The following is a 20,367-nucleotide window of genomic DNA, read 5'->3' as shown; positions in this document are numbered from 1 at the left end:
ACAATAGAACTATTCTACACATTATTAATGAATTTAATTCTGTCACTTTCATTGCTGTCTACCTTTAACACACTGAATAACTTCCTGCATTTAACCACTGTCCAGTTTGGAATGCTTGTGATGTACTCTTCCCTTGTTGTTACCAAACGCTTACTGATAACGCCATCACACAATCACCTCAAACATGGCCTTGCAGAAATACTCATTGTTATCATGACTATGCTGAACATGGCCCTGCAGAACTATTTGCTTCATTACTCCATTCCTGTTGATACTGGCAGTATTTATATCCCCTGGCCTGCAGAACCAGTACCCGCCTCATTCCTTAATTGTTGAAGTGTAATAATTTCATCATCTGCTACCATGTTCTTACATTTTGCCAAAAATTTCTATTCCGGTCCGGTAACCCTTCTTGTTGTACAACAGCTGTTGGAGGTGCCATTGTCTGTACTAAAAGAAACAGATTGTTAACCAGACCTGTCAGCCTGAGAAAAGGATCCCTTTTAGTTCCTTCTAAATTCCTTTCATTATTATTTTCTCATACTTTCTTCTTAATTGGAAGGAATCCATTACTATGGTCCGTTATACTGGCCCTCTTACAATATTAAGATTAATCATCTATTTTACCTTAAAAAAAAGTAATACTTAACAAATTTATCTACATGATGCATGTATAAAACTGATACATTTATGTTTAAATTATTTTTTAGACTATATATTACTTAAGATACAACCTTCACTTAATAAAACTGTATTTATTAATATTAATATTTGCTAATCATGTGACAACACCAAAAGTAGTTTTACCAAAACATAATATTTTCAGTAAACAATTATTAATTATATTTAATTAATTAAATATAATGAATAAGTTTTTTTTTAATTTTATTTTATTTTAATTATACCAATAATATGAAATAATACAGTATCATTTTAATACTTACTTAGATGTGAGTAGAGCTAGGTGATCTGGGTTCTCAGTCTCACATAAGTGAATTAATGTTTTGTAACTTTGAGTTGGTGGATAAATTTTTTCTTCAATTATAGGGACATCAAGATGTGAATTAGAATATGTTGTTGACACATAAAGAAAACACTGCAATGAGTTTTTAATAAATTTTCTGTTATAAATTATTATAGTTTATTAAAGATGTAATAAAATAAAATTAGTTGCTAATATTACCAAAAAATATAGCTAATTATATATTTGCAAGTTAATAATTCTTAAGAATTTAACTGTTAGTAAATAAGCCTTAACTTTATTATAAATTTATTATATAAACTCTATTTTTTTATTCATTTAAACTTTCCAATAAATGCCGACCTACACAGTAAAAGTTATTGGTACTTACGTATTAGCCACCGACCAAAAAGTTGCAAACTTTTGGGTTATTATTAATATCACCCGATACAACCATTTATATTTATTTGCTGTCATGCTTATTAGTCAAGGTTAGCGAGCGTAGGTTAAGTTTGGTTAAATTATATTTATAATTTATATCTATAATTAAAAGCAATAATGCTTATATTTATATATGTAAAATATGTTAACGGTCCTGCAACATTGAAGTATTTTTAAAGTTTTGGGATCATTATGGTTATGTCGAAAGGCTAATACATAAGTACCAAGTTATCTTACTCCTAATTTTTTGTGATAAGAAATAAATCTTCTACCATATGAAGAGTACTAAGCTTGAGTGAGATTTGACACACATACTGTATATAATATAAGGTACCTACTTCTTTGCTGGTAACGTAGGAATAATTTATTAACAGACCAACTTAAAGATTAAATAATTAAATAAAAACTAATTTGTAAATGAATAATTGTTAATAAAAAAATAAAGCTTAAATCAATCACTAGTTATGAAGGTTATTAGTTATTAGTTTTGTTATGAAGGTTTTCAACAATAAGAGTCCTTAAGAAATAATAAATGAAACCCATTTTTTTTACCTTAATAAAATAAAAGTATTGGTTTTTAAATTATTTGTTCAAAATGATTCCCATTTTCCTGAAAACAATAATAAAGTCTTTGTTGAAATTCACATCTTACTTTTATTAAAGTTTCTTTAGTTACATCCCTATATGTTCTTACAATTTTATTTTTCAACTCTTGTATGTTAGCATGAATTTCTTTATAAGTTATTGATTTTAAATGATTCCACGAAAAAAAGTCCAGTGGTTTATGATCAACAGATCTTGCTGGCCACTCAACTGTTTCTTTTCTACCTATCCAATGCCCAGGAAACATTCAGTTCAACCATTGTTAAACTGGAAAACTGGAAGTGAACAACGAGCAGGTGCTCCATCTTGGTAAAAGTGAAACATGTTTTCATTAAGTAACATGTTTCCATTGTCATCTGACTGATTTTGTAAGGCATGGACCATTAGTGGGTAAATAACTACATTCAGCAACTGCAAAACTGAAAATACTTTTCACCTGTCAAATTCCCATTGATAAATACTGGATCACGCATTTACTTTTTCAGGATGCTGTGTGTTTTCAACATTGAAAACATGAGTATTTACATCACTCCAGTATCGACCAGTTATGTTTATTAACAAAAACTATATAAAGAGAGTGAATTTATCAGAAAAACAAATATTTTTTGTAAACATTGGATTGACATTTATTAACTGAATCATTTCTTTACAGAATTCAATCCTTCTGTCCAGCATCATCCTAATTCAGTTCTTGAAGGAGTTGAATTTTATATGGAAAATATTTATTCAATTTTAATGTAGTGAAAACAAAAAAATAAGAAACCCCAGTTTCACAGGATATTTTACAAATTGAGCTCTAAGGATTTGCTATTACATTTCCCAAGATTTCAACCAAACTTAATTTGTCTAATATCTTTTGCCCGGTACGTTTCTTATTCATGACAGATCCTATTTCTTTAGCGAGAACTGACGAAGACCGTGAATGAAGACCCTTGGGGGCTGGGTTACATTACAAGATAGTAAGCGACTGGGGATCTCGCGGTCACCATCTCCACTAGATGAGGCTAAAGCGGAGCACGTCGTTAAGACGTTGTTCTTGACCCATTTGGTTCGTGCCGAGCGGAACTTTGGTGACTTGGCTGACTCTCCGTTCTTCTCTATGGAAGAGCTGGAGGGAGACCAACATTCGCTGAAAGTCAGAAAAACTCCAGGACCTCCCCGGCATACCGGGCGAGGTCCTCAAGCTGGTGGGACGCTGCAAGCCTCGTCTGCTTCTAGACATGTTCAAGGCATTTCTGGGGGCTGGAGCCTTCAGCATCAGATGGAAGACCGAGCGTCTTGTGCTGATCCTCAAGGGAAAAGGAGACCCGGAATCGTCGTCCTCCTACCGCTCATTGTGTATGCTTGACACAGCTGAGAAGGTATTGGAGAAGCTCTTAATAGAGAGAGACTGGTTGCGGCGATTGTTCAGACAGGTAGCTTGTCGCCCAACCATTACGGTTTCCGACAGGGTCGATCGACCCTAGATGGAGTTAAAGAGCTTGTTGAGACAGTGCAGTAACCAGTACCAGAGTACTGCAATCTTTTTTCACGCCGTGTGGTCCTTCTCGTTACGTTGGACGTGAAAAACGTGTTCAACTCTGCACGGTGGAGCGATATGATTCGAGCTCTGAAGCATTCGATCCACGTGCCTCGATACCTCCTCAGAATGGTAGATGCATACCTGAGGAACCGCGGTTTCATCTATGACGATCTAGGTCCCGACTTTTAGAACTCTGTCTATAACGGTTTGCTGAGACTGGGAATGCCGGAAGAGTCGAGCTTGGCTGGGTATACTGACGATGTTGCGCTAACCGCGTCCTGTATTCCGTCCTGTTATATGGAGCGGAAGTGTGATCCCAGAAATTTAAGAAGACTCGGAAGCGGTTTGCCCAAGTGCAATGCACTGCTGTCTTCCGAGTCGCTTCCGCGTATCGGACGGTTTCCGAGCCTGCCGTTCTGGTGGTCGCCGACATTATGCCTGTTTTTTTGGCAAGGGAGCACCAGTGAGCCTACAGGAGGCGACGGGCAGGCGAAGACCGGGAGATAATCGCAGGGGAGGAATGGACTCGCACGTTCCTCACCTGGCAAGAGACCAGGGAGTGCGAGACCAAAGGGCAGTGGACCGCAAGGTTTATCTCTTTGGTAAGATCGTGGACAGAGCGGTGGCATGGAGAGGTGGAGTACTGCGTGACCCATTTTTTAACGGGTTACGAGTACTTCCGTGCTTATCTCCATGCTGCAGGGAAACCGTCCTCCGACTTCCTCTATTACCTCGGTATAAGGGACGACGCTGAGCATACTTTTTCAAATGTGCTCGGTGGGCGAGAGATCGAGGGACACTAGAACCGTATCTAAGAGCACTGAGCCCCTACAACGTGGTTGCGATGATGCTCCTTGACCTGAACAGCTGGGAGAGTTGTCAGCATTCTCAGGGCCAAGGAGAATGATCTGGATAGTCCTGAATCAGGTGAAAAGTAAATAGCAACCTTCTTATGCTAGGATAGCAGGACTCTGTCTGAAGTAATGTGTAAAATTGTTCCAGGCTGAGTCCAGGTAGAAAGAAGGGTGGTTTTAGCCAGTAGTCTAGTGATGGCGATTTGATAAGACCACCAGTAGTGGGATCCCAGCACTCCATGCATAAATTCATTTCCACCTCCATCTTAAAAACCAAAATTATTATTATTATTAACATATTGTTTCTGATTAAAGAATTCTGCATCATAATTACTTGTATTTTTATTTTTAGTTTTTATTAAATTATAGATTTTGGTTTCATGAGTCTTTTTTATGTTATATTTATGTTTTTTTATTTTAATTTCAATTAAATTTCATATGTAATAAAAAATGAGTAGCCCTAATAAACAGTTCACTTTTAATGTTGGTTAATTATTTTCTGTAAAAAATAATAATCATTTTTTTATTTTTTGGCTAACCATTACTATACAAGTAGATGGGATTCAATTAACAGTTTCTAGATTGTTAAATTTTTTAGAATGGGGGTAGGTTTGAAAATTGAAGTTTGAAGATTATGAAATATTCACACATTTGTCTTTCTGCCTGTTAGCAAGGAACTTAACTGCAAAATTTCATGAACATCAGAAACATTTAGATTAACTGCACTATGGAATAAGGTCGAGTTAAAACACAATCTCACTTCAATGGTTCAACAGTTAGATAATAGTATTTCTGTTGCTTTATAGTAGTAAGCTTCATGTCAGTGTTTTTTAAATTACAATTTTACTCTTTTGCTTGTTTTTTATTCTACACATTACATGAGAGATTTTATACTATGATTACATTTATTTTGTGGAATAAATAATTGACAAATTTATAAACTGTCCAAGAATACTAAAACAAGTGTGGATTTGTTCTAATGAACGAATAGTTTTATTGAATTTTACATTACAAAGAACTTATGACAATGATATGTAACTATGGTCTGAGTAAAAATATTAGTAAATTAATAGGCACAACTGGATCATATCTGTCACAGAGTAAGTATTATATGATAAAAATGACAGCTAAATTTTTTTATTTAAAAATATTATTGCTTAATTAAAGTTTAATTCAGGTAAATAAAAACAGCAACTGTCATTCATATATTATACTAAATATATAATCAAAAATTATTTTGTCATTATTTTAGTCTAAAATTTATGATTAAGAAAAAACTGTACAAAATTTGCACAGGAAACAAAAGTAGTTGAAAATTATAGATAAGTGTTTGCATCACTAGTTTACTCATATATCAAAATTTAAACATTAATAAATTAGTTTCATTAATGAAATCTGAAGTACTGGAACAATATTTAGATGCTTATAATTAATGAGCAAAGAAGTAAGGAGAAATAGAAGATTGAAAAATGATGATTCAACAAAAAGTTGAAAAACAATGTTTCAAAAAACTTTTGATAAAGGAGGTTAATTCTACATAAAATATTTTTATAGAAGTATTTTTCTAATATAGCACTCCTTTAAAAATTGACTTTATCTCTGCTTAGAACTCGGTATAAGGTAACATAGTTGCAGTTTTGAACCTCTGTGTAAATTATTTTTATACATTTTGTCGCTTTTTTAGTGACTTAATAATGCATTAAGTCCCTTAAACTTAGTTATTTAGTGACATATTGAATTGTTAAGTTTGCATCAGTTTTTTAAATATTTAAATATATTAAATATTTTTATTTACCAAAAGATTTTTTATATTTTTAGCTAACTTTATCATCTCCCATGTCCCTCTGGTGTTAAGAAATACAGCAAACGTCAAGGGGTCATTAAACCTTACTGAGGCAGCTGAATGAAATACTAACTCTACTTCTTCTTCAAGAATCTATTAAAAAAAGGAAAAAACACATATATAAAATAAAAACATACCTAATCAATGGCATTGTATGTTAAAACAAAATGTTGTCATAAAATCAGCAATCTTATAAACAAAAAGTAGGTTCAGTAGCTTCCTTCAGAACATAATTTAGACTATCATTTAATAACATCAGTGGGTAATGTAATAGGTAATATCAAACAGCCTTTGATGAAAAGTCCAGAGGTAAATCTTCACAACCAATTTTTTTTTATAGTTCTATCAACAATTAAAGTCATTAGCGATTCATCAATATCTGTATGAATATAGCAGTAAACCATGTAGTCTTGAACAGACACAGGCTGACCAATTCTGAGATATTCAGTTAATTGAAACCCAACTACCAAAGAACACTATTATCCACGATCTAATACTCAAATCTGAATAAAAGCAACTACTTTTACTAGGATTTGAACCTTAGAACTCTCTAAGATTCAGAATCAACTGATTTATGATGACCAGTTTTATCATTAGACCGGTTTAGTGGGTTAATCAGATTTTTAAATTCACTTACAATGAGCAAGTATAAAGAGTTGTCTGCTTCAAAGTAAAATGTGGTTTCTGAATCTCTGAGAGTCATAACACTTCAAAATATTTCAATAACACAATTTTTTTAATTATATCATACTATTCTATATAACTTACTGTACTGCTCAGTGAATATTTATTAATTATTCTAACATTTATTAATTAATATTTATAATCTATTCTAATAAAATTAAATTTTTCACAAAATAATTTATGTGCATAGTTTCTAATTGTAAAATCTGTGTTTTTTAGAATGGCTGATCATTAAAGATACAGAATTACCTCTTAGGCACCTTCTATTGAAAACTAACTGGATTTCTAGATTGAAGACAAACTTCAAAATTTAATCACAACACTTTTTAAAAAAAATTAACTTTAAAATAATAAAGATTAGAGTAGTATTGCCCCCAATTTTGAAACAGAAAATTTCATGAAAAATCACTATATCACTCTGCATTCCTCAGAATTTCAAAAAGAATTTAAAAAGTGTAATTGGGTAACTCCATCACAAACAGATGAAATGCCTAAGGTCAACTAAAAACAGAACTTCACACTAAGAACTGCAATATTCACATTAATGGTATGGGTATAAGCAAACAGGAAGTTAAGGGATTTCCTGGAATATACTGTAATCTAGCTTAATCTCCATATTAAAGTATACGTGTAAGCATATCAAGTATGTACTAAAATAAATACGAGTATAAATATAGAAAAAATTAAGAATTATGATCTTGTACTCTTTTTAAAATAAACCTGACTTTTTTTCCAAAAGTAAAGTAAATATCAAACTTTAACAAAGAATACCAGGAAATAACATTCAGGAATTTTCTTGATTTAATCAAATTCAAAACATTGGTGATTTAATATTTTATTCCATTTCAATAAAGTTCAGGTTTTCAAGGTGAAAATTTTGTTTCAAACAGGAACACCCTTCCAGAAAGAAAGGGCTGGTTACATCCTTCATTGATGGATGATGGCATCTACCATACATAAATTATTGAGATTCATATTGCTAAGGCATACAGCTCCATCTTTTCCTTATGATAGCTTTATGTCATTTTGTTTAAATAAGTACATGATTTGGATTCTTGATGATATGACAACTAACATTATGAAAGTTTTATATTAGTATATTTAAAAGAGGCTTAACATATTGTTATTCTATACACTTCTGTATAAATCAAGAATGAGTTAGTGTGCTGCTTCATAGATAACACTGGTTAACATGATTTTTGTCTCATGAGTACCAACAGGTGTACTTAATACAGTTTTTTATACTGTTTTCAAATATGTATTCAGAATTTCTCCATCACCCACAGCTTTTTTCTTATTTTAATTTTTTTAAATATTTAAAAACATTTTTTCGTCCATTTGTCCACTGTCAAGTAAAAGCTCCTAGAGCATTGTAAATATGATGGAACCAAATAAGCCAACTCAAAGGGTAGTGTTGCTACTGTTATGCAGGTTCAGACATGTATAGACATGTACAAACATGATCTAGTGTAGCATACATTCATCAGAATGATGCCAGTTGTGAGATAATAGTGAACCAGTAAATATGTCATTATGAGCGCTTTGTATGTCTGAATTATTGTATGTTACATATTTACAACTTTATTTCTTTTAATTAGTCGTTAGTTACAAAATGCCTAGAGTTTGTTTAAATCATCCTAACAATTTTTGTTATGTATGTGGTGAAGTGATACTCAAGTCCCAAAGGCAAACCTTACTCCATTAGTAAAAAATTGTTATGAACTGTATTTCGGGTGTAAAGTCAGGGACCAAACAAGGGCCTGGGCCTCACATATCTGTTGTTTTATCGTGTTCTAGGCTTCTCACTGCATGGAAAAATGGCACATGCCACATGCAATTTGCTATCCCTATGATTTGGAGGGAACCCAAAGATCATGCTTCTGACTATTGTTTCTGCTTAACAAACATTAAAAGGACTACATCAAAATCACAACATACAGTGGTGTATCCTAACTTGCAATCTGCAATGAAACCAGTTTCACACTGTGAAGAATTGTCCATACCAAAGCCTCCAGAACGTGGGACATTAGATGAAGAGAGCTCAGAGTCTGATGGAAGTAAGGAAGAAAAAGAAATAGATTCTGATACAACTTTTAAACAAATCAGTTCGTTCATCTGAGCCTCATTTTCTGACTCAAGCAAATCTTAACGATCTCATACGAGATTTAAATTTGTCCAAAAAACAGTCTGAAATGCTTGCTTCCTGGTTAAAAGGATGGAATCTTCATTAAGGAATACAAAGATATGTACTTATCATAATTGTCTTTCTGAATTTAAAGACTATTTTTCTGAAGAAAATGGCTTAGTGTTTTGTAATCACATTTCTTCTTTTATGGAGACACTTTGTAATGAAGATAACCCAATAGAATAGGGCTTGTTCACTGATTCCTCTAAAGTTAGTTTAAAAGCTGTTCTTCTGCATAATGGCAATAAATTCCTAACCTGTGGCTAACTCTGCTAATATGAAAGAAACATATGAAAACTTTAAATTTATAATGGAAAAGCTTCAATATGCAGTGTATGAATGGAATATTTATGATGATTTGAAGGTAAATGCAGTTATTCGGTCTGCAGCTTGGTTACACAAAGTACTGTTGTTTCTTGTGTGAATCAGATAGTAGGGACAGAAAATACCATTTCGTTAGAAATGAATGGCCTAAACGCGAATCACTCATTCCTGAACAGAGAAATATAAAAGATAACCCATTGTGTAATCCTAAAAATGTGTATCTACTTCTGTAGGATTAATGAAGAATTTTGTAAAGACCATGGACAATACTGTTGGTTTCATGTATTTAAAACAGAAGTTTCCTAAAATTAGTGATACATAAATTAAAGAAGGAATATTTGTGGGTCCACAAATATGATCATTAATGAATGATGAAAAGTTTGAGGAACTATTGAATCCACTGGAGAAAGCAGCTTGGCAGGCATTCAATAATGTTATACAGAGTTTTTTGGGAATAAAAATGTTATAAAAATTTTGACCATAATATGTTCTTAAAAGCACACTTCCTGCAGCCGCACCTAGATTTCTTCCCAGAAAATCTTGGTGCAGTGAGCAATGAGCACAGGGAACACTTTCATCGGTTGATTTCAGCTATGGAAAAGCGGTATCAAGGTAAATGGAATCCTAATATGCATGCTGACTGATACTGGTCCATCAAGAGGGATGCCACAGCCGAAATATAGCAGAAAATCGTCATTTCTTACTTTCTAGGTGAGTCAAATGTTTGAATATTGTGTTAAGAATGCAGGAAGTATAAAAATGTTTTAAATTATAAATGCCTGTCTCTCAGAAACCTTGTGTGATGGGGGATAAACGATAACATATTTGAATTGAGGAGAAAAAATACTATCAGAATTATATATTTTTATCCCTGAGACAAAAAAAATTCTTTTTTGTTCCCCAGTGTAATTAAAGGAACTTTTTGCTCCAACATTTGCTTAAATAAGTGTTTCTCAACCTGGAAGTCGCGGTGATATGAAAGGGGGATCGCAAAATTAGCCTACAACTTCACACGTAAAAAATAATGAAATCATTTTATGAGAAAAATTTATTTTTTATTAACATTTTACATACATTTACACATGTAAAGAAAATAAATTAATGTTATGGGTGCATTTGTTTTTCATTTAAAAGTTTCTCCATATGTGGATTGTTAGGAACGCAAAAGCAAATTGTTTTCAAGTGATAAAAGACGAATTCTATATTTAGTTTGAGCGCAACTGTAGAGGATAAACCACAGGTAAGACGTGGGGAAAGGGACTAATATTTTTAATGCTTCTGTGGCTAAGTTTCATATTCGCTTCGACGAGCAAGCCAAAACCTATTTAAATTTTTAGATGTGAATTGTAATCGTAACGTTTTATCGGCAGACATTTCGATGAGCCGGTCGTTAACATTAACTAGTAACTTAGCAGCTGCAATAACGTTTTTACTAAATGGTTTCAGTAAAAATCTCTTCAAGAAATCATTTATCTTTCGGGTAACACTCCGCCGACTGAATTTTTAGCTCACACAAATGCATCTTCATGCTATCCTCACTCTGGTGAATAATAGTCCTCTTCATCCAAGTTTTTCTCAACATAATCGGAAGTGAATGAAACATATCAAAAGTTTTGCTTTGAAGGCAAATAATCCAGATATCAAGCTTCTTAATGAAAGCATGAACTTTGTCTATCATTAATAAAATGTTTTTATCATGTCCTTGTAATTAAAATTCAAATCGTCTAAATGCTAAAATAAATCAGCTGAATAACAGCAACATTTACTAATTATTCTATAAAAAACATTGAGAATGGCGTTTGTTTATCCTAGAAAAATATCATTAATTCATCTCGCGATTCCAATAATCGGGTTTAACACTTTCCCTCGCGATAACTTCTGTATGGAAAAAGATACTTTTTTCTTTTTGCCCATTTCATCGCATAATTTAGCATACAGCCTATTCTTTAATGGTCATCTTCTAATAAAATTAACCATTTTTACAACTTTACAAAGAATCTTTTTGAGATTTTCCGGCATATTTTTTGTGGCGAGTGCATGTCTGTGAAGGAAACAGTGAGTCCATTCCGCCTTTGGTATAAGACGATCTTTTAATTTTTTTCAGAAATCCACTACTCAATCCTGTCATCGCCTTTGTACAATCAGTACATACTGCAATAAATTTGTCCAGTCTATGTTACAGATTTTAATAGTTTCATAAAAAAACATCAAAAAGACATATTCTGTTCCATGACCAGTTATTGATTTGCAAACCAACATATTCTCTTTGATTGATCTGTCCCTTTTTCTTTTTCCTGTTTAGCCTCCGGGAATTACCGTTCAGGTATTACTTCAGAGGATGAATGAGGATGATATGTATGAGTGTAAATGAACTGTAGTCTTGTACAGTGTCAGTTCGACCATTCCTGAGATGTGGTTAATTGAAACTCAAACACCAAACTCAAACTCAAACACCGGTATCCACGATCTAGTATTCTTATCCGTATAAAAATAGTTGCTTTTACTACGACTAGAACGCTGCAACTCTCGACTTTGAAATCAGCTGATTTGGGAAGACGCGTTCATCACTAGACCAACCCGGAGGGTTGATTGATCTGTTCCTATCGCATTCATATTTCACAAAACATATGAACTGAGAAATGTTTTGTCACATCTGTTGATTCATCAATTTGTGTATTAAAAAATTCACTTGAACTCACTTGCTGAATTATTTTATCGTGAACAACGGCAGCCATGTCATTGATTCGTCTTGATACTATGTCTTTAGAAAGCCGAATTTTTTTCAATTTTTTCTCCTGTTAAAACACTGACCAAATCAATTGCAGCAGGCAATATGAGATTTTCTGCAATTGCATGGGATTTATCTTAGCTATTCTTAATGTAACCAGATTAGATACTTCAACTGTAATTTTATCAATATGATTTGATTTACAGACAGAAGCTTGTTGATTTCTCAAAGTATGTAATTTTCTTTCAAAAAACTGTTTGGGTTTGCTTTCATGATTCCGATGTTTAGTTAGTTGAATTAATTTTGATGGCTTCATGCTTTCATTGGAGATGACTTGAAAGCAAACAACGCATTGTGGCTTTCCATCCAGTGGGGTAAAACCATATAAATAACTGTCATGTACAGTCTTGTGTTTTTACCAATCGATTCATTGGATTTAGTTGGCTTACTTCGTTTTCACAAATTCATCCACAGCAACAAATTATGCAAGTAGACCAAATTACTAGGAGCATGTACACATCGATCTGGAACCTGTAAATTGCTCATGTTTGTACACTTCATACATGCATGTTCATCACTATTAAATACACAGCTAAATAGTTTTAACTAGGTTTCATTGGATTGGGGTTGGGGGAGTTGTGAAATATTCATTATATATTTTTTTTATTTTTTGGAGTCATGGAGCTAAAAAGGTTGAGAATCATTGGGCTAGATGAATCAAGGGAAACTGAACAGGGCAGTATCAAAAATTACAATTAATTATTAAAATATAGAAGAGATTTTAGTATATAATAACATTAAAAAATAACAAAATGTGTAAATGTCAAATCAAACATGTGAAGGTATAAAATAAATAATACAAATTCAAAAAAACAAATTTTTAAACTGTTTTTTTCTATTCCAAACGTGTACATTGCAATTTATTCAACTTTTGTCAATAAGCAATCCTGTGGCCCAATGAGATGAGAATGATAAATATGACATGTAAAGGAGGTCTCTTGTACAGATTCAGGCTGACCATTCCTGAGATATGTGGTTAATTGAACCACAACCATCAAAATACACTAGTATCCATTGTTTGTATTCAAGTCCATATAAAAGTAATTTACCTTTTGTTCTATTTGAATTTCATAACCTTCAACTTCGAAAATCAGGTGTTTGCAATGATGATTTTTATCACTAGACAAACTTAGTGGGTTTATTAAACGTTAAAGAAAATTATCTGAACATAAATTATTTGTGTACAAAAGACCAGGATGTGAAAAGCAATGGGAGTTTTATTTTTATTAGTAACATTTTAAAATATACTAAGCAAATAAATTTTGTGTAAAAGAGTATGTTTCAGTTTTTCTTTAAATAAACCGATGATAAATTATTTTAAATGTTTCCATAATTTATGTCAGCAGAAGTGTAATAAGGCCTTTTCTGATATGCTGAAATATATTGTGCTTATTGTAAAAACAGTTCTGATGTCTGGTTTGATAAGGTTGACAAAGGATTTATGTTTTTTTAGAAATAAGTGACCGTAAATGTCATGTTTATTTTTATTTTTATCAATACATGTTTATTTTTATTAATATCCAGACAATGATCTGAGAGCCCATCTTTTTATCTTAAAAACTCATCATGACTTTTGAAGGAGTCCTGAGTTAATAATATGGAATACTAGTAGATGCAATATATATTTTATACAGATAACCAGCTTAGTATTTTATTAAGGTGATTTAAAGCACAACAGTATGACTTGATTTTGTTGTAGATGAAATCAATATGATCATCTTACAAGGCAATGAGAAAATTTGTACAACTAAGAGGATAGTAATGAATAAGTTGAGATTTTGAAACAGATCATTGATAAATAATAAAATAAGCAAAGGATTGAGGATATTTCCAAAGGCGTCCTCCTCATTACATCATAGAATGCGAATCTACATTTCCCATAAGTGTACTCACGAAAAGATGAAATTTTAGCAGCCTATTTTTGGTACCATTTTAAGCAGTTCCTCTGTGTAACCAGCTTTTCAGAGCAGCTCATACAAAGATTATCTTGAAGAAGTAACTTCAAAAAACTTTATAAAGTAGTCTTGTTTTTACGTAAATGTCGTTTTATAAACTGTGTAATTCCTGTATCATCCAATTGTTGTACTGGTAGTAGTGAAATTTTTGTCACATTTTATTTATTTTTTATTCTTTTATCAAAATAAAATAAAAAATAAAACATAAAATTTATCAAAACATTGCAACAATTACTAAACAATTTTAATTTATAGTTTTTGATTACAAAGTAATCTAATAATAAAATAAATTAAATCATTCACTAATAATAGTTGTATGTTAAATCATGACATAAATAGATTATGTATTTCGGCATTTGAAGTTAAGATCAGTATTACTGTAAGATATCCTCTTTGAATTAAATCTCTTTAACCAAACAGTTTTAAATAAGGCAATTCATTTTTAATGATAAACTGATCAAATATATTTTAGTAGAACAATTTTTAAACTTCCATAATTACTCTTTTAGTATTATCCATCTTCAGTGATCAGTAAAGCTGATTTCTTCTCAGGTATAAGTTGATGATACTGGTGGTATAATTTTTTTAGTTAGGAAAGAAATTATGTATTTAGGATGCTGTCAGAAACTATTAACATACTTTCAGATCTTAACGATTTGAATTAAAATTGATTTTTATGTTTAATGTAAATTGCTTTTTTTTTAAATTTAATATTTTAAGAACTGCAAATGGGTACCATCAAATTGAACTCACTGTTCCAAATTTTAGTGACTAAAAGGAACCAGTTCCTTGAACTTGACTTAATAGATCATTGACATTTTACTTACTTCACACCCTTCAGTTTTCAGAATCATTCTCCTTGAGAGACTAGATGTTGCAGAACTATCTGTTTTTAAGGATAAAGTTTACAGTCTTATACAGAACTAAGAGTAAATTTAAAAAAATGTTTATTTAAATAAATTTGGTTAGATGGTTATTAAAAATTATCAATTTTATATAATTTTCATCACTATCATGGAAAAAATATAAAATGTTAGATACTAAATAATTTTACCTTCCTGTCAGATTCTGAGAGCCCTATACCCTTTGTCATTAAATCCCCATTTATAACTGTAACTTTATTCAGTGTGTCAGGACATTCTTCTTTAACTCTGCTAAATATCTGAAAAGAATAATAAATAAATTTTTTTTAGGAATATACTTGTTAATTAAATTATATAAATTTTTACTTTTAGTAGTGCAAAAATAAAAATTCTTGAAAAATGATTAAACTTCTATGACTAATTATTTACTTTTGCACCTCTCACAGTTATGGCATAATTACTTTTTTAGCTCCATGAGAAGCTATATAAAACTTAACAAGGTACAATATTAAAAAAAAAAAAGTAATTAAGGAATCGAGGGGCATCGCTAGCACCTCCTCTGGCGAGTATGACAATTTGACAGAGAGACAACAACATTACCTCTATAAACTTTAAAAAAGGATTTTTTGACATCTTCCATTCTTTCATATTTATTTATTTTTAAGAATGATTTTGGATATATGATTGTTTAAGAATCCTGAATGAAAATTTAATCTTATGGGCAAAATAGTTTTTTGATTAGCATTCTTGTTTTTTTAACAGAACACATCAAAGTTCCACAGTAACTAAACATATTCAGACTTCAGACTTGTGAGTGGTCTGATCGATCAGCTAATCATATAATATATAAATTACACATGGCAGAGAAAAAAAAAGAAAAAGTTTATACCTTTCAACCGCTAATATAACATAAACAGGCAAATATAGGTGTTAGCTGTATTTATAGCTATATTAATAGCTGTATTTGCATAGAATTTATGAAATAAAATGTCCATACAACATCATATGGTATTCAGCCATGTTTCTGAGGTCAACTATGTTTTACCTCAAACTAAACATGATATAAACTGTATAAAGTTGAAGATGGAATTGTCCATAGAGTTCCATGTAGAATTAATAAAAATGTCTTATATTGAAATAAAAAAGAAACTTTAATGTAATTTGCACACAAAAGTTTGTATTTTGTTAAAGTATTTGAACATAAGTGTGATTTTGTTTTCATTGTACATTTTAATATCATTGAAATAAATTTTACACTAGTGAATAAGATGCAAATTTGATTAATAATGGAAAGATACAATTCACTGAAATAAAATTCTGATGAATTATTCAAAATATAGAATGGTTTTTTATTTATTTAAGTGTCCAGTTTATATATTTTTATTTCATTAACTAAAAAGTTTCAAAAAAGTTTCCTACAATTTTCAAGTAAGGAATTTACTGGAAGGTTATAATCTTATTTCCTTCATTATTTATCTAACATCCCAATCATGTCTTACATTTATTTGTCTTATGATAACTTTGTTTATAAAACTTAAGTTTTGTTGACATTAAAAATAATTTTTTTTTATGAAAACAAAAACAGATGATACCATTTTATAAATCATGTGATAAGAGATAAGGTATTTTAAGATATTTTAACATATTATATTTTAAGATATTAACATTGAGATCAAATACAACAGCAAACAAATTAAACTACCTGAGAAGGTAACAGACAGGTCAGTCATGATGACCAGAAATTATTCAATATCATAGGTTAATATCATTTAAATTTTTATCATTTTCTCATCATTGCTCATTGTATAATTCAGTCTATAAATATCATCATATTTGTTTTGTTATTATATCTATAATTAGACTTAAAACCGTTATCAATTACAGGAAATTAACATTGCAGGAAGAAGCTATTACATTAACTTTACAAAATAAACCACAAATTAGGGTGATAATATCAACGTTTATTTACCTTAACCACAATAACAGACAAATCAAAAATTTTTTGTAAAGGATATAAACCTTTTAATGATAATTTTGTGGTTTGCTGTGTTCAATAAACTGTAGTAACAACAAAAGAGGTCATTAGATTTCTTATTACTAACTTATAATATTTATTGGATAATATTCTTAATTAAGAATGCAATTTATAAATTCTTCATTGGTGGAGTAATTTCTATCAACAATCATTGTATAGTTAAAATCAAAATTTAATTCATAATTAACAGCAGTTTTTACTGTGATTATACTTTTAATTATTGCTATTACTGTGCATTAAATCTAAAATGTTGACTCAAGTTTTATAGAAGTTTCATCTGAATTCTTTAGTGTTTTTTATTCAGATTTTGTTTATTTTTTCAGTCAAATTTATTTTTTGTTCTACCACATAATCCTTTGTTTTATTTAAGTTATTAGTAGTATATTTGCAACAACTAAATAAAAAATTTCTAATTAAAAATATAATAGGTTAATATCTTTTAATTAATAAGTCTCTATAAAAGTATGCTGATACAACTGCAAATTATAGTTTGTGATTATGAAAAAGGTACTCTTCCTTTCAAATAATAATTTTTACATCCTTATATTTTTTATTAGTAAATAGAGATGAGGCATTTTTTTGCTTGGGCTACCCACTTTGATTGCGACTGAATGATCAAAAGTAATTACATGAACTAATTATTTAACAATAATTTTTATTATGTGTAATAACTTATCATTTCTTGGTATGTGTATAAACAATCTCTGAATGCAAATACAATCTGCTTATTCATGGCTGTTAGCGACACAAAAAAATTATTCCACATCAAGGACGGATTAGTAAAACTATTCCTACTTTTCATCAAGATCAGTATTCCTCTCATTTCCATTTCATAAAAAAATTATTGGAAACAAATAGAGGTGTACACACACATTCAATTTGGTATGAACATTTAATAGGGGTATTCCATTCTAGTTCAACAAATTTTCAAAAGTGTTATTGCATTACTATTTTTGATTTTGATGGTATTTGGTGTATGACAACTACCTACCTTGTAGTGGCCAAAAAATATTTTTTTTATATTTTTAAACAAAATTTTTCTTCAGTAATAGACTATTTTTTAACTTGCCAACATGTAAAAAACAGCCATTTTCATCACTTTTTCCATGAGCTGTAGGATTCTTATTTTACATTGCACAGATGGTCAAAAAGGGCTTTTTAGGAAGAATAAAGATGGAACTTCATCTTAGTGTACTCAGAATTCACTCTGTTGCATAACCAAATCTTGTAATGTTTACTAAAATTACATTTACAAATTGTTTTTTTTTTTTTCAAATTTTGGGCCTAATGAAGGACGTAAGGTAACAGGCTTGTTTTTTACCTTTCAACTCTTAGATGTAGTACTTATAAAAAAAGAAATTGGACTGTTATCGAGTGTCCATTAAAAAAAATGGCCACCAAATAGTAAGATTTTGAAAATGTCTCATTTTTGGGGCCCAAAAACCACATGTGGGACAGGTGAAAAAAATCTGAAATGTTTACAGCAGTAAGTACTTTTTATGTACTTTAAAACCATATAAAATTTATTTTGTAACTCAAAGGTGTTGACAAGTAATGAAGCCATCAAAACTGCTACAAATACCATTCCTTCTAACCATGAACAATGTATCCAACAAATTTACAGCATGTATTTTTTCAGATAATAATGTAGGCCTACTATACAAAATATTTTGGTATGTCTATAATGAGATAGCTTACATTATAGATAGTTTGTTATTTAATGTATATAACTCATACACACAAACTCATGTTTAAACACGAAAGTGAATAGACATGCATGGACATGAATGTTTGTGTAATCCTGAATGTAAACATTATAAAAGGCTCAGTTACTGTTTTGATTTCAATGTGATGTCTTGTATTGTTGCTAGTGTTAATACTGTGGTTATGTAATGTACCCCTCAAACTATTGAATGTGATGAAGAATATAATGAAAGAACTGTAAAAGCCATCATTGGAAGGCTTGTTACTAGGGAAGCAGTTCAAACATTTTTGAGGGGCTATTTCATGTTATTATTCAGGTACTCTAAGGGATTAAGAAAAGAAAAATTCTTTTATATAGAAATATTTTTTTATATACATTCTTTGTATATATTAATAATTCTTATAAAACATTAATATTAATAATTATGTATTATTAATGTAAATTGCAGTAAATATTTTCAGTGTTCCTGATACAATGTTGATTAATACAAAGGTGATATTGTATGCTTGATATATTAATTAATTATGCTGTAGTACATAAAATGGTAAGAAACCATCCAGGGGACTGTGTTGCGTTCTAATAAACAACCGCGGTCTCGGTCAACAAAGCTGAATAAAAATGTCGTCATCTTTCGTACAAAACATGCAAATCATATTATATAACAATAAAAATTACTATATTTTATGTTTTTAAATTTTCCTCAAAAACACTGCTTTTATTTATTCATTAATTAATAATTTTGTAATGTAAACACCCATTGCTCCAGGCTATAAATAAACTCGCCGCAAAAAAATCATCTGACTTCTGGTAACTGACCGGTAGTAAATGTCGATCAAAGGAACATGTAATCAGTTGCCGTTTAAAAATGAAATGTTTTATAAATAACTTATAGAACATTTTGTTTCGGTAAGAGTTAATGTTGTCAGCACTTTAGGTACGCTTTATTTATAAGAATATTACTGTTAAATTATTATTTTTTTGCACATGAAGAATGTTTTAGTTTCATAAGTCTGCTTGGGAAAAGTTTTATAAAAATAAAATTTGCTTCTCAAACTGACCGAGCAGGTTATGTTGATTATTTTTTTAAATTGCATTTTGAAGTTAAGTGTTAATCACTACGTTTTAAAATGTTTGGAAATTGTTTTATACAAAAATAAATGTTTCTTCCGAAGATATTTTAGTATTAACTTTTAAGTTATAATTTTAGTAGGCTCCAGATATTGTAACTTAGTGTTTAGGTTACATTACGATTACTAGTAATTTCACATTATCTTTTAAGTAATTTATATTTAGATTGGCTTATGAAATATATTTTTTAATTAGCTTTCTGTAAAAAATTTACTTACGGTCTGTTGTGTAATGAATTCCCATCTTTCTGCAGCTGTTTTTCTATTTTTACTTCGTATTATTAGGTAAATATGAGACAGCAAAGGACAACAACGCAGTAGTTTTTCAACAAGAACTTTACCAATAAATCCAGTAGCACCTGTAATCAGTACTTTCTTACCTGCGAATAGTTCTGTTATAGTCTGTGTCATTTTAATCGGTGTTAACAACTCTTTTGTATGAAGACATCTGTTAAAAAAATTACTAAAGTTTAATTT

General features: G+C 30.6%; 2 protein-coding genes across 3 annotated transcripts in view; one reads left to right on the top strand and one right to left on the bottom strand.

Moving 5' to 3' along the window:
- The window catches only part of LOC142319027 (putative fatty acyl-CoA reductase CG5065), a 49,779-nt gene that overhangs the window by 21,348 nt on the left and 8,064 nt on the right, over positions 1-20,367 (bottom strand). Inside the window, exons 2-5 of the mRNA XM_075355842.1 lie at positions 20,110-20,338; positions 15,215-15,322; positions 6,177-6,317; positions 945-1,096 (exon numbers count right to left, since the gene is read on the bottom strand). Coding sequence (XP_075211957.1) covers positions 945-1,096; positions 6,177-6,317; positions 15,215-15,322; positions 20,110-20,301 — 593 coding nt within the window. The 5' untranslated portion in view covers positions 20,302-20,338. The remainder of the gene's footprint in view (positions 1-944; positions 1,097-6,176; positions 6,318-15,214; positions 15,323-20,109; positions 20,339-20,367) is intronic.
- LOC142319028 (galactose mutarotase) overlaps positions 19,579-20,367 on the top strand; it is a 101,021-nt gene continuing 100,232 nt past the window's right edge. The window contains exon 1 of one of the 2 annotated variants that reach the window (XM_075355844.1): positions 19,579-19,697. The gene's annotated coding sequence lies outside the window, so the exon portion shown is untranslated. The remainder of the gene's footprint in view (positions 19,698-20,367) is intronic. The other variant, XM_075355848.1, reaches the window with a different exon arrangement.

The sequence above is a fragment of the Lycorma delicatula genome, chromosome 2, assembly GCF_047948215.1.
Source record: "Lycorma delicatula isolate Av1 chromosome 2, ASM4794821v1, whole genome shotgun sequence".
Lineage (NCBI taxonomy): Eukaryota > Metazoa > Arthropoda > Insecta > Hemiptera > Fulgoridae > Lycorma > Lycorma delicatula.
The sequence above is the reverse complement of the archived record's forward strand: the minus strand, read 5'-3'. Positions and strand labels throughout refer to the sequence as shown.